The 19110-nt window shown below is 44.7% G+C and overlaps 1 protein-coding gene across 2 annotated transcripts in view; it reads right to left on the bottom strand.

The window, feature by feature from the left end:
* Positions 1 to 19110, bottom strand: part of LOC139537209 (neurofibromin) — an 88319-nt gene that overhangs the window by 68461 nt on the left and 748 nt on the right. For both annotated transcript variants that reach the window (XM_071338264.1, XM_071338265.1), the window contains exons 2-12: positions 13472 to 13615; positions 13297 to 13380; positions 8005 to 8195; positions 5461 to 5567; positions 5255 to 5322; positions 4744 to 4819; positions 2985 to 3142; positions 2726 to 2899; positions 2462 to 2590; positions 2226 to 2300; positions 1435 to 1566 (exon numbers count right to left, since the gene is read on the bottom strand). In XM_071338264.1, coding sequence (XP_071194365.1) covers positions 1435 to 1566; positions 2226 to 2300; positions 2462 to 2590; positions 2726 to 2899; positions 2985 to 3142; positions 4744 to 4819; positions 5255 to 5322; positions 5461 to 5567; positions 8005 to 8195; positions 13297 to 13380; positions 13472 to 13615 — 1338 coding nt within the window. The remainder of the gene's footprint in view (positions 1 to 1434; positions 1567 to 2225; positions 2301 to 2461; positions 2591 to 2725; positions 2900 to 2984; positions 3143 to 4743; positions 4820 to 5254; positions 5323 to 5460; positions 5568 to 8004; positions 8196 to 13296; positions 13381 to 13471; positions 13616 to 19110) is intronic.

Here is a 19110-nt window from a genome sequence, read left to right as displayed (position 1 = left end):
TGAGGGAGTCAGGCCCACACACAAACACACAACATCAGGACACGGCAAACCCAGATTATGGATGAGGAAATAATAACCAACTCTAGTAGAGGTTGAAGGAAATATTCAACTATGCACCAACACAATCTACATGCCTCCCATTTCTTCACAGGTGATGAGATCCCAACCAAGTATCCATCCATATAACCTAGTATGAAGGCATGTCAAAGCTTAAAATAAAGGAGATGAACCATCCAAAGACTGAGTGTGCGAGTGGAGGGCCCTGCCTCAACAGGCTGAGAAGCATGCTCCAGCAGCTAGCCTAGCATACAGATGAGATGGAGTGGAGGACCCAGCCTCAACAGGCTGAGAAGCATGCTCCAGCAGCTAGCCTAGCATACAGAGGAGATGGAGTGGAGGACCCAGCCTCAACAGGCTGAGAAGCATGCTCCAGCAGCTAGCCTAGCATACAGAGGAGATGGAGTGGAGGACCCAGCCTCAACAGGCTGAGAAGCATGCTCCAGCAGCTAGCCTAGCATACAGAGGAGATGGAGTGGAGGACCCAGCCTCAACAGGCTGAGAAGCATGCTCCAGCAGCTAGCCTAGCATACAGATGAGATGGAGTGGAGGACCCAGCCTCAACAGGCTGAGAAGCATGCTCCAGCAGCTAGCCTAGCATACAGAGGAGATGGAGTGGAGGGAGGAGCCAGAGGCAGGCTCACTTCAACCAGAGCACAGAGGAGGTGGACGACGACAGGGGCTCTCTCTTATCTGTGGTAGCCTGGGGGTGGGGTTAGGGGTTAGAGGTCAGAGGGTCAGCTGCAGAAGGTTCAGGAGGCGGCGGCTTGGGGAGTGGAAGGGGTGGCAGTTATACTTACAGCAACAGATGCCCACTGCCATGCAAAACAGTGACAAGTTGGCATCTGAGTGAGTGAGCAGCAGCCAGTTCAAAATGAAGGAGGAGGAGAAGGAAAGAACGAGGAAAGAGAAAAAAAGCACCACCACGTCAGTGATGTCAGAGAGCTCCCTCTGCAGTCCTCCACCTCCATGAGATGACTGAACCAAACACACCGATGACAGCGAGGTGACACAGGCCCATACACATACTCACGCATTCACACAAAAGGACAGGGGTGTGAGGAGTTATCAGAGATGTTCAAATATTCTCCTGCATGACTCTCCAGTAGTGTCTGGGCTGTGTCAAGTGGACAGGAGGATTTGTCTCCCGTTGCTGTGGATCTCCTGGTCTCTACAGTTCAACCATACACAGTCACTGCTGTCTGACATTCGTTAACATCTCGGCCCATTACGGAAAAAACAATCATGCACACTCACACACCAATAATATTTGGGGTTTGTTGAGCATGTTTTTGTTTCCAAGAGTGTGTAGAGCTGTGTGTGTGTGGTCAGTCTGCCCACAGACGGCGAGGGTGTTTTGCTGTGTGAACGTCTTACCGTAGTCAAGCGTAGGGGAGCGTGTGTACTGCAGCCCCTCATCACGTGGCCCAGTGTCTCAGAAAACATGACCCTCAGCTCTCCTGAGTAGCAGTACACAGCGTCAATCTTAGGCCACCAGTCCAACGGAGACTGCAACAGAGGAATGGACCGAGGGTTAAACTCAATCCTGTAGGTTGATTAAGGTGGGTGTTTACGGTCTTATCCCAATCAAAACTTTCGCAGATAACATGGGGCCTTCAGCCCAGGAGGATTTGTTAGGGTGGAGAAATTGACTTCTTCAGTTAGCCTGGAGGGGAGAAAGAGGGCATCTAATGGTACCCACCCAGACATACACACAAGAATACAATCAGGAAGTGCTTTGGGTAAGGGGGGCGGGAGAGAGACCAGTAACACTCCCACTCCATCGCTCTTACACAGTCTCTCAGGCACATGGAGAGCTAATAAAAAGGGCTCTGTATGAAACCTGCCCTCAGGCACATCCCATTGAAACACACACACATACCACATAAGTGTCTGCAGCACTTCCTCTCCCTGCATGGCTCAGCCAGAGTGAGATGGTAGTCCATCTAATGCTGTGTAATTAAGCCCAGTGTGTACAGAATGTGAGCCATTCCTACAGTAGTGACATCATCTATACCGAGTCACCACAGATAAGGTCACCACTGGTCATTGTAGATGGGCACTGTGTGGTCACTTTTATATACTTTGGATGGTGCCACTGGATATTAGTATTGGCTGTGTTGATTGATCCCTTAACTCGGAGTTGGGCCACGACACCACACACTTACATTAGTGATGATTCTGTGTAGGGAGTTGACCAGGACAAAGTGAAAGGTGGGAGGGGAGGATGATGCCAGGCAGACCTATAATGGGAGAAATAAATAAATAGAGGGAGACGTTGAACAGAGATCAAACACAGTCCTTACTTCAACACACCAGTATGTGCACAACATCAGTTAATAATAAATGGTTATCAACATTTATATGGAATACTACAGTCAAGAGGTCAACAGGAGTCCCAGACCTTAAAGTGCTGGTTGTTGTGGGGATTGATGCGGAAACAGGAGACGAAGCAGTCGATCATGAGGTCCACGTCTGCGTTCTGGCTTCCCGCCCCTCTGGAGAAAGGCTTGGCTGGGTTGAAGAGCAGGGCCTGACAGGAGAAGGGAGAGACAAGGTAGATAACCAGTCACAGCTGATGCTATCGCTGGTGACAACCTGTATACTACGATTATAATACTGTCCCATAACAGTGATCATCAGAGGACCATCTGTGGCTGGTGCACACCTTGAGGTCCACCACGATGGACTGCACCAGGAGGAAGATGACAGAGTGGTCTTCCCAGTTGATGTAGGTGGAGGCCTTGCAGAGTTTGACACAGGCGATGGCAGCACTCTCAGTCAGCTGTTTACTGCCCCCGTGGCCGGCCAGGGCCTTCCTCAGGTTCTCCAGGAACAGTTTCTGTGAGGCAGACAGAAGAGTACTGTACGAGAGGAGAGTAAGACATGGCTAATTAAAACACTGGTGTGTGTGTTTTGTGTCGGACCTTGTTGACCTTGGTGTCCTCCACGGTCTCTCTGGAGAGGTCCTGTGTGATGTCGGGACAGAGGATGAGGAGGATGATCTGCAGTGGCCACACAGCTGCCTTCCTCTTGGCACTCTCAGCAAAACTGTCCACCAGGTCAAACAGCTTCTCTGCACAGTCTGGGAGAGACCCGGCCAAGCAACAACACATTCAATATCACACAGTCTGGGAGAGACCCGGCCAAGCAACAACACATTCAATATCACAAAGTCTGGGAGAGACCCGGCCAAGCAACAACACAGTCTGGGAGAGACCCGGCCAAGCAACAACACATTCAATATCACACAGTCTGGGAGAGACCCGGCCAAGCAACAACACATTCAATATCACACAGTCTGGGAGAGACCCGGCCAAGCAACAACACAGTCTGGGAGAGACCCGGCCAAGCAACAACACAGTCTGGGAGAGACCCGGCCAAGCAACAACACAGTCTGGGAGAGACCCGGCCAAGCAACAACACAGTCTGGGAGAGACCCGGCCAAGCAACAACACATTCAATATCACACAGTCTGGGAGAGACCCGGCCAAGAAACAACACAGTCAATGACACACACAGTCTGGGAGAGACCCGGCCAAGCAACAACACAGTCTGGGAGAGACCCGGCCAAGCAACACAGTCAATGAAACACACAGTCTGGGAGAGATCCGGCCAAGAAACAACACAGTCAATGACACACACAGTCTGGGAGAGACCGGGCCAAGCAACAACACAGTCTGGGAGAGACCTGGACAAGAAACAACACAGTCAATGACACACACAGTCTGGGAGAGACCCGGCCAAGCAACAACACAGTCTGGGAGAGAACCGGCCAAGCAACAACACAGTCAATGACACACACAGTCTGGGAGAGACCCGGCCAAGCAACAACACAGTCAATGACACACACAGTCTGGGAGAGACCCGGCCAAGCAACAACACAGTCAATGAAACACACAGTCTGGGAGAGACCCGGCCAAGAAACAACACAGTCAATGACACACACAGTCTGGGAGAGACCCGGCCAAGCAACAACACAGTCAATGAAACACACAGTCTGGGAGAGACCCGGCCAAGAAACAACACAGTCAATGAAACACACAGTCTGGGAGAGACCCGGCCAAGCAACAACACACAGTCTGGGAGAGACCCGGCCAAGCAACAACACAGTCAATGAAACACACAGTCTGGGAGAGACCCGGCCAAGAAACAACACAGTCAATGACACACACAGTCTGGGAGAGACCCGGCCAAGCAACAACACACAGTCTGGGAGAGACCCGACCAAGCAACAACACACAGTCTGGGAGAGACCCGGCCAAGAAACAACACAGTCAATGACACACACAGTCTGGGAGAGATCCGGCCAAGCAACAACACACAGTCTGGGAGAGACCCGGCCAAGCAACAACACACAGTCTGGGAGAGATCCGGCCAAGCAACAACACACAGTCTGGGAGAGATCCGGCCAAGCAACAACACACAGTCTGGGAGAGATCCGGCCAAGCAACAACACACAGTCTGGGAGAGACCCGGCCAAGCAACAACACACAGTCTGGGAGAGACCCGGCCAAGCAACAACACACAGTCTGGGAGAGATCCGGCCAAGCAACAACACACAGTCTGGGAGAGATCCGGCCAAGCAACAACACACAGTCTGGGAGAGACCCGGCCAAGAAACAACAATCTATAACACAGGATTCATCTCTGATCGTAACATTAGAAGTGTAACAGCATCCTCACCGGCCATATCTGTCTGTGGCCTCTGGTACAGCATGGTGAACTCATCAGGGTAGTTCTCCACCCAGTTCCAGAAGGCCTGAGGGGGGAGAGAAGAGGGTTACATCAACTGCCTGGGAAGCACTGTCCCTATCCTCAACTCACAGGAAAACTATCAACACACCAACTTGCAAGGATGTTTCCCTATCCTCAGCCAACTAAACTATTCAGATACTAATGTCACGCTCTGATGACGAGAGATAAAAACTGTTAAAATGTAAAACTCCATAAAACAGTTAATGTGTTTACAGGTCCTCTCAGTGGAGCCACACTCCAGCTTCATGACTGGGGTTTCTGGCGAGCCAGAGACAGTTTGTGTAAACACTAGCATCCTGACTGCACCGAGTTGTGTATCGAGATGGAAACTCAAACACTAGAGCAGGAGGAACACGGCTACAGGAGGAGAGACACCACTAGGAGGAGACAGTGAGTCTATAGACAGACACTGCAGAGGGCGACACAGAGGGCCATTCACCTTCTCTAAACTGTTGATGACACTTAGCTGGGCAGGCTTCTTGAGGGCTTTGAATTTAAACACCGTCTCTGCAGAAGATAGGGAGTCAACACCGAACATCAATAACAGAGAACAACTCCAAAGAAACAGAACGTCTGTAGCTCAATCAAAATGTGACATCTGTTGTCCTAAATAAAGCAATGTGACTGATTAGAATAGGCCTATACCTTGGATCAGTTTCTTTAGCTTGACACAGTCCACATTAATGTACTGGATGAGCTCAATGTCATGGACATCCACTGTGTCCTCCGAACACACGGTGAGCTCCTGCAACCTGAGGGGAAACACAGCAGAGATGGATATTTAATAAAGACCATCCTTTTCATCTCATCAAATATTCACGTTCAATAGAATCACATAAGTAGCATTAGATCAACATACATACACTAGCGTATGGTGAAAACCAAACCCAATGGGAAATGTAATAATTAAATGAGGCGGGTCGGTGAGTAAGACTACTAGAGCCTCCAAGAACAAGGTTAAGTAGCAAATTAAGGGTCATATAGTGCTTTGCCTTCACGTAGTACTAACTGACATCAAATAGTTTGGATGACTGGGCAATGCTTTCAAGGTAAAAGCTCTGAAGAGCAAAAGGTGAGTGACACTGGGGAGTGGTTGAGGTCAACACACTCTCCCTGTGCTAACATCACATATCAAAACCTCATGTTTTAATAACCAGCTATTTCATCAGTCTGGGGCCTGCGAGTCATGGACCAATCAGACCACAGCACAGCTTGGTTAACAAGTGCAGACTGCGACTCACAGACATGATAAATACACGAGTGGAGCAGCACTCCTCTCTTCTGCCTCAGAACCAAATAGTACACCAGTGCAACGAGAAGGGAACAAAAAGCTGTGCTTTCTAAGCTTCTATAAATAATTCATAAACCCTAGTGGTTAATGGTTACACCAGATGTTATCTCCCCACACGCCTTGTTCAGGCCCAGGTCCTTATGGAGCACGGTGCTCACAGTGGAACATTGCTCCATCAGACCCGGACAAAGACCCTCTTTATGAAGGCTGCTGACAGAGACTACCTTTATTCATCCTCCCTTCCTTTCTCTCCATTTACTCCATCTTAGGTGGGTGATAGAGCTATCTTCTCTCTTCCCCCTCACTCTCATTGAAGCTTAAAGGCCTGAACTGGTGTACAGTGCATTTGGAAAGTTTTCAGACCCCTTGACTTTTAACACATTTTGTTACGTTACAGCCTTATTCAAACATTTATAAAATTAAACATTTTCCTCAATAATACCCCATAATGACAAAGCAAAAACTGTGTTTTTAGAAATTAACAAATGTATTAAAAATTAAAAATACCTTATTTACATAAGTATTAAGACCCTGCTATGAGACTCAAAATTGAGCTCATGTGCATCGTTTCCATTGATCATCCTTGATGTTTCTACAACTTGATTGGAGTCCACCTGTGGTAAATTTAATTGATTGGACAAGATTTGGAAAGGCACACACCTGTCTATATAAAGGTCCCACAGTTGACAGTGCATGTCAGAGCAAAACCCAAGGTCCGCAAGAACATAGTGGCCTCCATCATTGTTAAAATGGAAGAAGTTTGGAACCACCAAGACTTTTCCTAGAGCTGGCCGCCTGGCCAAACTGAGCAATCGGCACGGAGAAGGGTCTTTGCCAGGGAGGTGACCAAGAACTCTGAGAACTCCAGAGTTCCGCTGTGGAGATGGGAGAACTTTCCAGAAGGACAAGCATCTCTGCAGTCCTCCACCAAACCAGACGGAAACCTCAGTAAAAGGCACGACAGCCTGTTTGGAGTTTTACAAAAGGCATCTAAAGGACTCTCAGACCCTGAGAAACAAGATTCTCTGGTCTGATGAAACCAATATTAAACTCTTCGGCCTGAATGCCAAGCGTCACATCTGGAGGAAACCTGGCACCATCCCTACAATGAAACATGGTGGCAGCATCATGCTGTGGGGATGTTTCTTAGCGGCAGGGACTGAGAAACTAGTCAGGATCGAGGGAAAGAAGAACGGACCAAAGTACAGAGAGATCCTTGATGAAAACCTGCTCCAGAGCACTCAGGACCTCAGACTGGGATGAAGGTTCACCTTCCAACAGGACAACGACACTAAGCACAGAGCCAAGACAATGCAGGAGTGGCTTCGGAACAAGTCTCTGAATATCCTTGAGTGGCCCAGCCAAAGCCCAGACTTGAACCTGATCGAACATCTCTGGAGAGGCCTGAAAATAGCTGTGCAGCAACGCTCTTCATCCTACCTGGCAGAGCTTGAGAGGATCTGCAGAGAAGAATGAGAGAAACTCCCCAAATACAGGTGTGCCAAGCTTGTAGCGTAATATCCAAGACTTGAGGCTCTAATCACTGCCAAAGGTTCTTCAACAAAGTACTAAGTAAAGGGTCTGAATACTTATGTTAATGTGATACTTGTATATATTTTTTATAAATGTGCCAAAATGTCTAAAAACCTGTCTTTGCTTTGTCATGATGGGGTATTGTGTGTAGATTGATAAGGGGGGGGGAAACTATTTAATCAATTTTAGAATAAGGCTGTAACGTAACAAAATGTGGAAAAAGTCAACGGGTCTGAATACTTTCCGAATGAAATGTACATACATTTAGTAACCCATCCTCTATGTGCAGCCTGATGCCTTCCATCTTGGCCTGTTCCTGCTTAGAGCAGGTTGGGTTGAGGGGAGAGTTGTGAGGTTAATGTCACCTGGTGGAGATGCGGCTGAACACAGCGTTGAAGTTGTTGCAGCTGAGGGAGAATAGGACCCCAGAGGCGGAGTTACGGAGCTCGGCGGCGTGCTGGTGGCCCTCGCGGTAGGTGTGGATGAAGTGACAGATTTCTGGCAGCAGCTGCTTCACCAGCATGGTCTCGTCCAGACGCATGCAGTCCTTCGGTTGCTGAGTGATGGAGGGAAGGGAGAAGAGGAGGAAAGGAAAGGTTAGTGGTCAAAAAGAAGAAAACCTTTAAATCTATGTCTGCACTGCCCTCTTAACCCAGAGGAGAGAAACCACTGAGGATGAGGATCAAAGCCATCCCACACAGAGAATGGTCAGTCAGGCTCCAGTGACAAGGCTGGCATCCCTGAACAACTACACCATGGACAGAGCCGAGCACCACAAAAGCAGAGAGAGCTCTGCATAAAAATTAAGTCACACATTCAGTGTTCTCTAAGCGCCTACTTTTTCCCCTTCATAAATTAACTAGGATTATTTTCATTTAAAAGGTTCAATTCCCTCGTCAGAAAAGTCTGTATAGCCTTCTCCCGCCAGAATGAACGATATACAGTGCATCTTCTAGTAATCTATTGATAGAACAGGCACCTGTCAGTCACAAAGTGAGCGATGACAGTGAAACTGCTGGTTTGTCAGTCTGCTGTCTGTCCTGCCTCTCGGTATCCGTGTTATTTATGTGTGCTGTGGTTGGCTGCAGTCAAAATGTATTTTCACGGAGCAGGGAGAGCATGACGCTTCATCATCCCCTGTGAGTGAATTTACAAGTCCCATGTCATGTAAGTGGAAAAAATGTGTTGAAATCCACTTAATTATTGTTTTGTGGCAAATTCATTTAATTTATTTAGCGTGTTTCATATAGCCAGCCAAGGAGTCAGGGCGCAAAGGCCATTTACTGTGCTTGGATTGACGACCGAATAGCAAGTTTTAACAGCAGACTAGTTTATAAAAAGGTGTCGAACTGACTGAATAAAGTTAATATCCTATATCCCTTTGCTATTCATACAACATACAGTGAGGGAAAAAATTATTTGATCCCCTGCTGATTTTGTACGTTTGCCCACTGACAAAGAAATTATCAGTCTATAATTTTAATGGTAGGTTTATTTGAACAGTGAGAGACAGAATAACAACAAAAATATCCAGAAAAATGCATGTCAAAAATGTTATAAATTGATTTGCATTTTAATGAGGGAAATAAGTATTTGACCCCTTCTCAATCAAAAAGATTTCTGGCTCCCAGGTGTCTTTCATACAGGTAACGAACGGAGATTAGGAGCACACTCTTTAAGGGAGTGCTCCTAATCTCAGTTTCTTACCTGTATAAAAGATACCTGTCCACAGAAGCAATCAATCAATCAGATTCCAAACTCTCCACCATGGCCAAGACCAAAGAGCTCTCCAAGGATGTCAGGGACAAGATTGTAGACCTACACAAGGCTGGAATGGGCTACAAGACCATCGCCAAGCAGCTTGGTGAGAAGGTGACAACAGTTTCTGTGATTATTCGCAAATGGAAGAAACACAAAAGAACTGTCAATCTCCCTCAGCCTGGGGCTCCATGCAAGATCTCACCTCGTGGAGTTGCAATGATCATGAGAACGGTGAGGAATCAGCCCAGAACTACACAGGAGGATCTTGTCAATGATCTCAAGGCAGCTGGGACCATAGTCATCAAGAAAACAATTGGTAACACACTATGCCGTGAAGGACTGAAATCCTGCAGCGCCCGCAAGGTCCCCCTGCTCAAGAAAGCACATATACATGCCCGTCTGAAGTTTGCCAATGAACATCTGAATGATTCAGAGGACAACTGGGTGAACGTGTTGTGGTCAGATGAGACCAAAATGGAGTTCTTTGGCATCAACCCAACTTGCCGTGTTTGGAGGAGGAGGAATGCTGCCTATGACCCCAAGAAACCATCCCCACCGTCAAACATGGAGGTGGAAACATTATGCTTTGGGGGTGTTTTTCTGCTAAAGGGACAGGACAACTTCACCGCATCAAAGGGACGATGGACGGGGCCATGTACCGTCAAATCTTGGGTGAAAACCTCCTTCCCTCAGCCAGGGTATTGAAAATGGGTCGTGGATGGGTATTCCAGCATGACAATGACCCAAAACACACGGCCAAGGCAACAAAGGAGTGGCTCAAGAAGAAGCACATTAAGGTCCTGGAGTGGCCTAGCCAGTCTCCAGACCTTAATCCCATAGAAAATCTGTGGAGGGAGCTGAAGGTTCGAGTTGCCAAACGTCAGCCTCGAAACCTTAATGACTTGAAGAAGATCTGCAAAGAGGAGTGGGACAAAATCCCTCCTGAGATGTGTGCAAACGTGGTGGCCAACTACAAGAAACGTCTGACCTCTGTGATTGCCAACAAGGGTTTTGCCACCAAGTACTAAGTCATGTTTTGCAGAGGGGTCAAATACTTATTTCCCTCATTAAAATGCAAATCAATTCATAACATTTTTGACATGCGTTTTTCTGGATTTTTTTGTTGATATTCTGTCTCTCACTGTTCAAATAAACCTACCATTAAAATTATAGACTGATCATTTCTTTGTCAGTGGGCAAACGTACAAAATCAGCAGGGGATCAAATACTTTTTTCCCTCACTGTAGTTAAATGTCCATGGTATCGCATCGGGACAAGTAAACCAAATCTTGTTTTTATTTTCCTAAGATTTGAAGTCCATGTCGAGACTTGCCAGTGACCGCTAAAGTGACTTGTCAGTGTAGCCTAGTGATGGGTTGTTCGCAAACAGACAGCTATTTTTGAACGGATCTTTTAGGTGAATGTTGGAACTGAGTCGGAGAGAGAGCTGTTCATTTGGCTCCCTAATTTACATAGTGGTAGGCTACTACTGCTTTTTGGCATTTATCTGCAGATAAATTATGAAAACATTTAATTAAGATGTTGAATCCTCACTGCAGGAACAATAAGTAGCAGAGAGAGAGAGACTCATTCTGGTCCAAAATACTGCTGATGCTTTCTGTGTAGCAAAGCACATGTTTAACCTGCTTCATTCTTCAAGCATACCTGTAGGTCTATAGTGGGCCCCTGACTTCGTATAAAATGGGGGTGCACAATCTGTGGGTCATCCCCCTGAAAATGTTTGCCCTTTGAAAAATGTTCCTGCAATTCTATATTGTTTCTCAACAAGGAATCCATGTTTACTTTACAGAACACAAACTTTTGTCTTAAGTTTTTGCCACAATAAATTCAAAGAGTAGACTACACTAGTTTTTCTGACTAATCTACTGCCTTACCTCAAAGTCCACCCACAGTGATTGATTGACAGGTCTGACCCCCTACCAACTCTGTGACTTACAAGCAACCTGCTCCCTCCCCTGACAATCCCACCCACAGTGATTGATTGACAGGCCAAACTGTTAAAAGGGATAGTTCACCCAAATTAGGGTCCACCAGTCAGAGCCAATAAAATACATAATTTGAAGAACAAACATTGTGGCAATTCATATCTTGCAGTAAAACTAGCAGAAAAGGTTTTTTTATTTTTTTAAAAAGATTATCTTACTTAGAAAACAGTCCTAAACATATTAGGGCCGGGACGATACCAGTAACACAATACTTGCATGGCAAGGTAACAAAACAAGAAGCGGATTTAACTTCTTTAGGAGAACAGCCCCAATGTTGGAAACAAAATCATTATGTTGTCATCCAGAGTCACATTTATTTATTTTCCAAGCTTTAGCACAATATTTTGCATACAGCAGGTTTTAAAGGACCAGAGAGTTGCCTGCTTGTTCTCATTTTTGCCATGGAAACAATAGTGATATTGGTATCGTCACAGCCCTAGAACATATATGCCTAGACCATATCCAAAACAACTTACAACACACTGAATTCTTAAATTTTCTGCTATTTTAAATGTAAAGTCAGGTATTTCTACTCAATACCACAACTAATTTCCCGAACATTGGAGGTAGTCGTTAAAGTATTCAATAATTTAGCTGTGTATTTCAGACGGAATCAAGGCATTAGAATGTACCAGAGGGCACCAAAATAGAGTTTGTTCTGCATTTTTCAACCTGGGATCTGCCATTACCCCAGCACACCGTGGGAGGACTGGGACAAAGAGGGTTCTACTTGGGGACAGTAATGCTGGATCATTAAGTTAAATATTTCATAGAAAAGATAAGGATTTTCTAATTAAGTAAGGGTTTAATGTCATGATTTTAAATTGACTGGCAGTGACATGGGAAACTGAAAGAGGAAAGCTGTATATTTAAGCCGTATATGTAACTGACGATTATGAATAAATACCATGGTAATTTTTTAAATATAATATACAAACAGCTGACTGAAGACGGGGCGGCCGGGCATTTTTGCAGTTGAGTCCGTTTCTGCAGACTCTTTACGTAATAAAATTTGGTTGCTCCTTGCTGAAACAAGCAAGGTGTTGTATAAAATAAGTATTTGTTTGCCTAGGCAGCACCCTTCTCCCTGCACAGCAGCACATGCAGTCAGGAGTGGAGGAGTGTACAAAATGTGCTTTAAAATACAAATAAATGTTTTGCTATTCAAACAATTAGAATGATGACCGCCGTCATTTGGCTGACCAATAACAGTCATCCAAACTTCTATGACCGTCACAGCCCTATGTGTAAATACACTATTTACAAAGGTAAAATAGTCAGCAAAAAGCATTCCCATTTCAAGAACAAGGAGGACTTGAAGAACCCACTAACAGCTGTCCTCCATCCGCCAGCTCCCAGTGATTAAAAAAAAAGACGGCCGGAAACTTGGAGGCTGCGAATGTGAAGTCAAGATGAGGAAGCACCTGGAAAAGCAATCTTCAGAAGTGGGCAGTGAGCACATCTTTACTGAGGAGAGGAGGGAGAGGAACCAGGGGAATACTGGCTACTAACAGAGTTCACTGAGCCTGAGAGAGAGACAGTACTCAAACACACAATTCATTTGTGTGGGGAGAGGAAAGGGCCCAGATCCAGGGCAAAGGCCACTGTCCCAACTGAAACAAAACATCTCAACCACAGACAGCCCACCACATCCTATTGTGTTATGCTGATATCCAATGGAAATCTACTGATAAAAAAAGTGTCTTAGGCCAGCATGAGAAAATGAAACAAATCAGGAAGGAGACATAGGGAGGAAAGAAGGATGAAGGGAGAGTCTGAGAAATAAAAGCGACATGTATCCATAATTTAAAAATATATATATTAAGGGGAAAGTTTAAGAGAAAAAATAAAGGGTATAAAATGTAGACTGCCTTAAGAAATGTTCCTCACCCCAGCAAGGCACTTCTCCAGTGTGTCCAGGATGATGAGCTGAGAGAGATACAGGTTCTTCTCCGCAGCCTCCCCAAATATTCGCTAGGGGAGAGGGAGACATGGTTGAGACATATGCAACACTGTACATGTCTCTATAGGCTACAACTGGCGTTGCTTGCACACACACACTTACCATGTTGTTCACATTCTTCAGTATGTTTGTGAGGCCACTGATCACCAGTGAGAACTTATACTTGGAGATGTTGATCAGACATTCCTTGTTGTGCTCCGTGCTGACTTTGGTGTGAGTGTTCTGTTGGCCCACTTTAACTGGAAGCTGCAGAGGGGACGGGGTGGGGGAGTTAGGCTTATACAGTGTGAAAACCCTTGATGTTGGTGCATTCATCGAAGTTGGTAACTTCACTTTGTGTCCAATATACATAACCCTAACCATAATGTCAAGAGCATGGAGTACAGGAATAGCCAAGTGTTGTGTATACCATTTCCTGTCAATAAGTTCATCAGAGAGCGTGGTTACATGCACACAACAATACGATTATTGCAGATAGTCTGATTAATATAATAGTTCATTTAAAACATTTACATGCCTTGCAAAAATAACAATTTTTCCTAATAATCCTGTTTACTTGGACATCTGAAACCAAGCTACCTGATGGGACTTAAATAATGCCAAAAATCGTCAATCAAAATAAACATTCTACAACAGCGACCATGTTATTTTTGCAAAGCCGATTTGATTCTGAGTTTGGACATATTAAGTTTGTATGTGAAAACTATTTCTAAGATGCATACTTTCAGTTTTTCCGAACTCACCTCACCCGCACATACGCCTCGATCACACCAACAGCGTCATTGTATACACCAGAAGCACATTCATTTTCAATGCAGCATTGCATTGCAGAGGCAGTTGCAGTGTGTTCTATGTGGTGCATATGTTGGATTTATGAAACAGTTTAATATCGAATGAATCAGTGTACATGTAAACGTACTCAATATGTTTTCAAGGAGGCCTGTTCCAGGTCTGGGGGGGTGAACTGTACAGTAGGCCTAACTAGTGCATCGCTAGAACGAGCTAACAGGGGAAAAACGGTCTAGGTAGCCAAACTGATTCTTCTTCTTATGTACTACAAAAGTGAAAAAGCATTGGATTGGTGTAAACATAAGCGATAGTTTCCTTCCATCATATTTTTTTGCACCAGCATCTGCGCAATTCCTTTTAAATCTAAGTCGCTTGAGATTGACGTTATAATTGTAACTAAACCTATGACCTGACCCATCACCTAAGGTAGCCTTTTAGTGCCCCCGACTTCCACATCCTGCTTCTTTACATGCGGGATCGTCTGAGCCTAGCCACCCGGACAGCTGATGAAACGGAGGAGTATTTCTGTCTGTAATAAGCCCTTTTGCAGGGAAAAACTCATTCTGAGTGGGTAGGCCTGGCTCCCAAGTGGGTGGGCCTATGCCCTCCCAGGCCAACCCATGGCTGTGCCCCTGCCCAGTCATGTGAAATCCATAGATTAGGGCCTAATGAATTCATTTCAATTGACTGATTTGCTTAAAGGAACTGTAACTCCGTAAAATCATTGAAATTGTTGCATTTATATTTTTGTTCGGTATAGTAAAACAATAACTGTTCTTATGCAATGGATAGACTGTGTCATAAGGTTGTCATAAGAAATACTATGTATATTACGTAACACTAGATACAGAACTTCCGACTTTATCATTGGCTATTAAGGAACTCCCCTTTTCCCACGCATTCAGCCCCCCACTCCTCACTCCACAGACACAATCACAAATAGCAGCCAGTAGGCTACTCTATTCATACTGTAGGAACGAAAGGCTCATCTGTAGGTGAATGAGGGAAATATATTTTCTAAAGAACAATCTGCTAAGAGATCATTCATAGGTTGAAAGGCAAGCCCATTATCCTTTCTTAAATATTAACAATGAAATATTTCCTGGGAGAAAAGAGGCAGGGAGGGACATAAGGGGAAAAAAGGTTACACAAGAGCGTAGAATACCAGCACATATGGCCACAAGAAGAGACATCACAAATACACAAAAAACTAAGCTCCTAGCCCCCAATGCATGCCTTCTGTCCCCAACACTAAAACTACACCTACATAATATAAAAACGAAATAAAAATATATATTTGTACACAACTAAAAGTATATTAAACTTAACATTAATTTTAAATTAAATTAAAAAATATATATATAAAAACACAAAGCTATAATAACCTTGAGTAGAAGAGGCTAAAGGGATAGGGAGGAGTGTAGAGTACTGGGGAAGCCTGGAAGGTGGCTGGGTGGCCCCTCCCTGAGTATATAGTACCACACACAGACACACACAGGGGGTGGATGGGTTGAGCTCACAGACACCCACTACGGGCCATGCTCCATGCGCCATGCTCCGCTCCGTAGGAACAAAGAGGCCTTTGGCGCTGCGCCGCTCCCATTTGGGCCACAGCTGCACACCTGCGGCAGTCTGCTGCTCGCCCACATACAAACGTGTGCGCGCGCACACACACACAATTCACAAGTAGGACTACTAATGAAAACAAACTTACTTAGTCTGCAAAGTGCAAAGAAAGTCCAACTTGACCCAGTTTTATACTATGACTTCTTATAAGTATGCTAAACATATAAAGGTATGGAGATTGAGGTGGACACACCAATCCCAACCATCCGACAGGTCCAGAGGAGATTCCTCACCTATAGCAGGACCTAATACCATGTCATCCAGCAAAGGCCAGAGGTCACCACAACAGACCAGAGAGGGGCTGCTCGTCTCCTGGCTCAGAGACATGAGCATGAAATGAGAGTCCCGAGACTTAAGCATCTTCCCTGCGAACATGCACACAGAGTATGGCTTGTTGACATCTATATTCAGGCCAACAGACACAGGGCCACTTTGTTTCACAGGCACAGTCTGAAATTCCTCTAAGGTCAATCCCTTTCCTAATGAGTGCTTTGGCACCAGCCAACAGGGCACTGAACACAAAGAGGGGACGAGAGGAAGAGTACACTTCCCTTGTCGACATAACGCCAGAAGATACACAAACGCGGTTTAAGACATTTTTCCTGAGTGCTGCCAACATAGAAACACTATTTAGGCGAGCACAGAAACACCATTAGGAGATATTTATGAGCTTCCATCTGAGATGCCATCTAAAAAAAGACATGGCTCTTCACTTGGCTGAGCTTCTCTTTCCAGGTCAGTGCTTGTAAACCAGCATCAGGGATCAACATCAGATTTTCAATGAAAAGGTCAGAAAGACTCCATCCTCTTTCCTTAGGAGCTTTGGTGTTACAAGCTCAAGCACAATACATGCAAGCACTAGTATAAGAAAGTATTATTAGATAATACATTATAGGGCATAATGTTGGAGCTAGCAACACAAGCATTTCGCTACACCTGCAATAACATCTGCTGAATATGTGTATGCGATTAATAACATTTTACAAATATGTTGTTTACACAACAGGGGAAAATAATCTGCTTGACTGGAATCCCCTTCACACATTTACACACTACATTATTCTTGAATTTTGCATGAGGAAAGTAGCCTACCTTGGATTTAGAAAAGTGAGGGTTGGATTATTTATACGGTAATAACATCATTTTTTTTTATATGTACCTTTATTTAACTAGGCAAGTCAGTTAAGAACAAATTCTTGTTTTCAATGACGGCCTTGGAACAGTGGGTTAACTGCCTTGTTCGGGGGCAGAACGACAGATTTTTACCTTGTCAGCTCGGGGATAATCTTTCGGTTACTAGTCCAAAACTCTAACCACTAGGCTACCTGCCGCCCCAATGCTCTGGCCTCAACGGGTCAAGCTCAAAAGGAAAGGTGATACAGCCTAACCTATAACGTCACAGTCGAGGGTTGAGCTGCTAATCTCAAAGCTGATTCTGACAGAAAGCAGTCTCAATCCAACCAGAAGCCAACATACAAAACCCTCTTTAATGATTACAAAGTGGTATCAATAGGCTTAACAGCAAATTAGGCCTAATCTCCATTAAACCTTCATCAAAGTGCAATGAGCCACACCCAGCCACTTGGCCTTCCAAGCCAGAACAGTGAGCTAATGGATAGGGGGGGCACAACTTCAACAGGATATCTGCTACAAGGGACAGGTAGGCCTATCGGCTTGATCTTAGGTGGAACAGTCCTCAGACTATCCCAACCCTGGAAGACGGAGATTACTGGGGACATTGGACTAGTTAGGACTATGCTACCGGAAACCCTGTCAAAACTATGAATAGCGGATCTCAGAAACCAAGTGTTGTGATACTGTCTCAATAACCTAGACATCCGGCCTGTTGCATACTGTCTAACCTCCTCATGTCATACACTGTAGGAATGTCACTGATGTGTATACCAACAGCTTAGATAGAACGGTTAAAATTAACCATTCATCCGATTAGCCTGCCCTGCATGGAGGTTTGAAGTAACCACATACCCAAAACAAACCAACTTGGACACAGTAGCCTAAACATCTACAATTACTAATCTCTCATATCCACTGGAGTTTTTATACTAAAGAAATAGTTGATAGTAATTGAATGTGTAAACAAATTAGAAGTGTGTGCCAATATGGTCACACAAGTCACTTTCCTCTTGCAACAATGAACAAGCACAAAAACTAATGCTCCCAGGACTGAGATTTCCGGTTCGCTAATCCACTAACTTGTCATTTGATAAGGTTCATTAGCCTATATTTACTTTTACATATGAAATATATGGAATTTACCATCCCATAGGTTCATCATGTAGGCATAACATATACACTGAGTTAACAAAACATTAGGAACACTTTCCTAATATTGAGTGCATCCTTTTTGCCATCAGAACAGCCTCAACTTGTAGGGGCATAGACTCTACAAGGTGTCAAAAGCATTCCATAGGGATGCTGGCCCATGTTGACTCCAATGCTTCTCAAACAATTGAGTGTGAAACCCAGCAGCATTGCAGTTCTTGTCGCACTCAAACTGGTGCGCCTGGCACCTACTACCATACCCCGTTCAAAGGCACTTAAATATTTTGTATTGCCCATTTACCCTCTGAATAGCCGCACACACACAATCCACGTCTCAAGGCATAACAATCCTTCTTTAACCTGTCTCCTACCCAACTACACTGATTGAAGGTGACATCATTAAGGGATCACAGCTTTCACCTGGTCAGTCTGTCATGGAAAGAGAAGGTGTTCCTAATGTTTTGTACACTCCGTGTATACTGCAATATACTACAAACGTCACTGATCAGAATTACACAGACTAACTAGGCCTATACATTACAATGTAAACGTCAACATGGGAAAGCAACACATGTAAGGATGATACAATGAAATCACTGCTTTGCATACAAGCCTAGTACTGTACAACCATAGCCCATACTGATACTGCATCATATAGGATAGCTATGATGAACGAGAAGGAAAATTAAGACATTGGTGAGATTTTGCGAGGGGAGTAAAGTAGATCAATAAATTCATTCAGAAACAAGTTTCGATACCCATCATCACCAATGTTTCCCAATGCAATGGATGAGACCTGATTGTCAGTCTGCATAGAAAAGTCCACACACACACTGTAGGCTAAACAAACTGGACGCAGCTAAAATAACACAGGATATGACTAGCTAGCTGCTACTGTAATAGCTAACAGGCTATAAACAAACAATTTATAGTATAGACAAACAATTTGATTTGTAGTCCACGATGAGTTACTAGGTAGGTAAATGGAAATTGCATTTGCACATTAATTACTGGACACTAGCTTCAGGTTGACAAATTGGCTA

The sequence above is a fragment of the Salvelinus alpinus genome, chromosome 13, assembly GCF_045679555.1.
Source record: "Salvelinus alpinus chromosome 13, SLU_Salpinus.1, whole genome shotgun sequence".
In the NCBI taxonomy this organism is placed as follows: domain Eukaryota; kingdom Metazoa; phylum Chordata; class Actinopteri; order Salmoniformes; family Salmonidae; genus Salvelinus; species Salvelinus alpinus.
The sequence above is the reverse complement of the archived record's forward strand: the minus strand, read 5'-3'. Positions and strand labels throughout refer to the sequence as shown.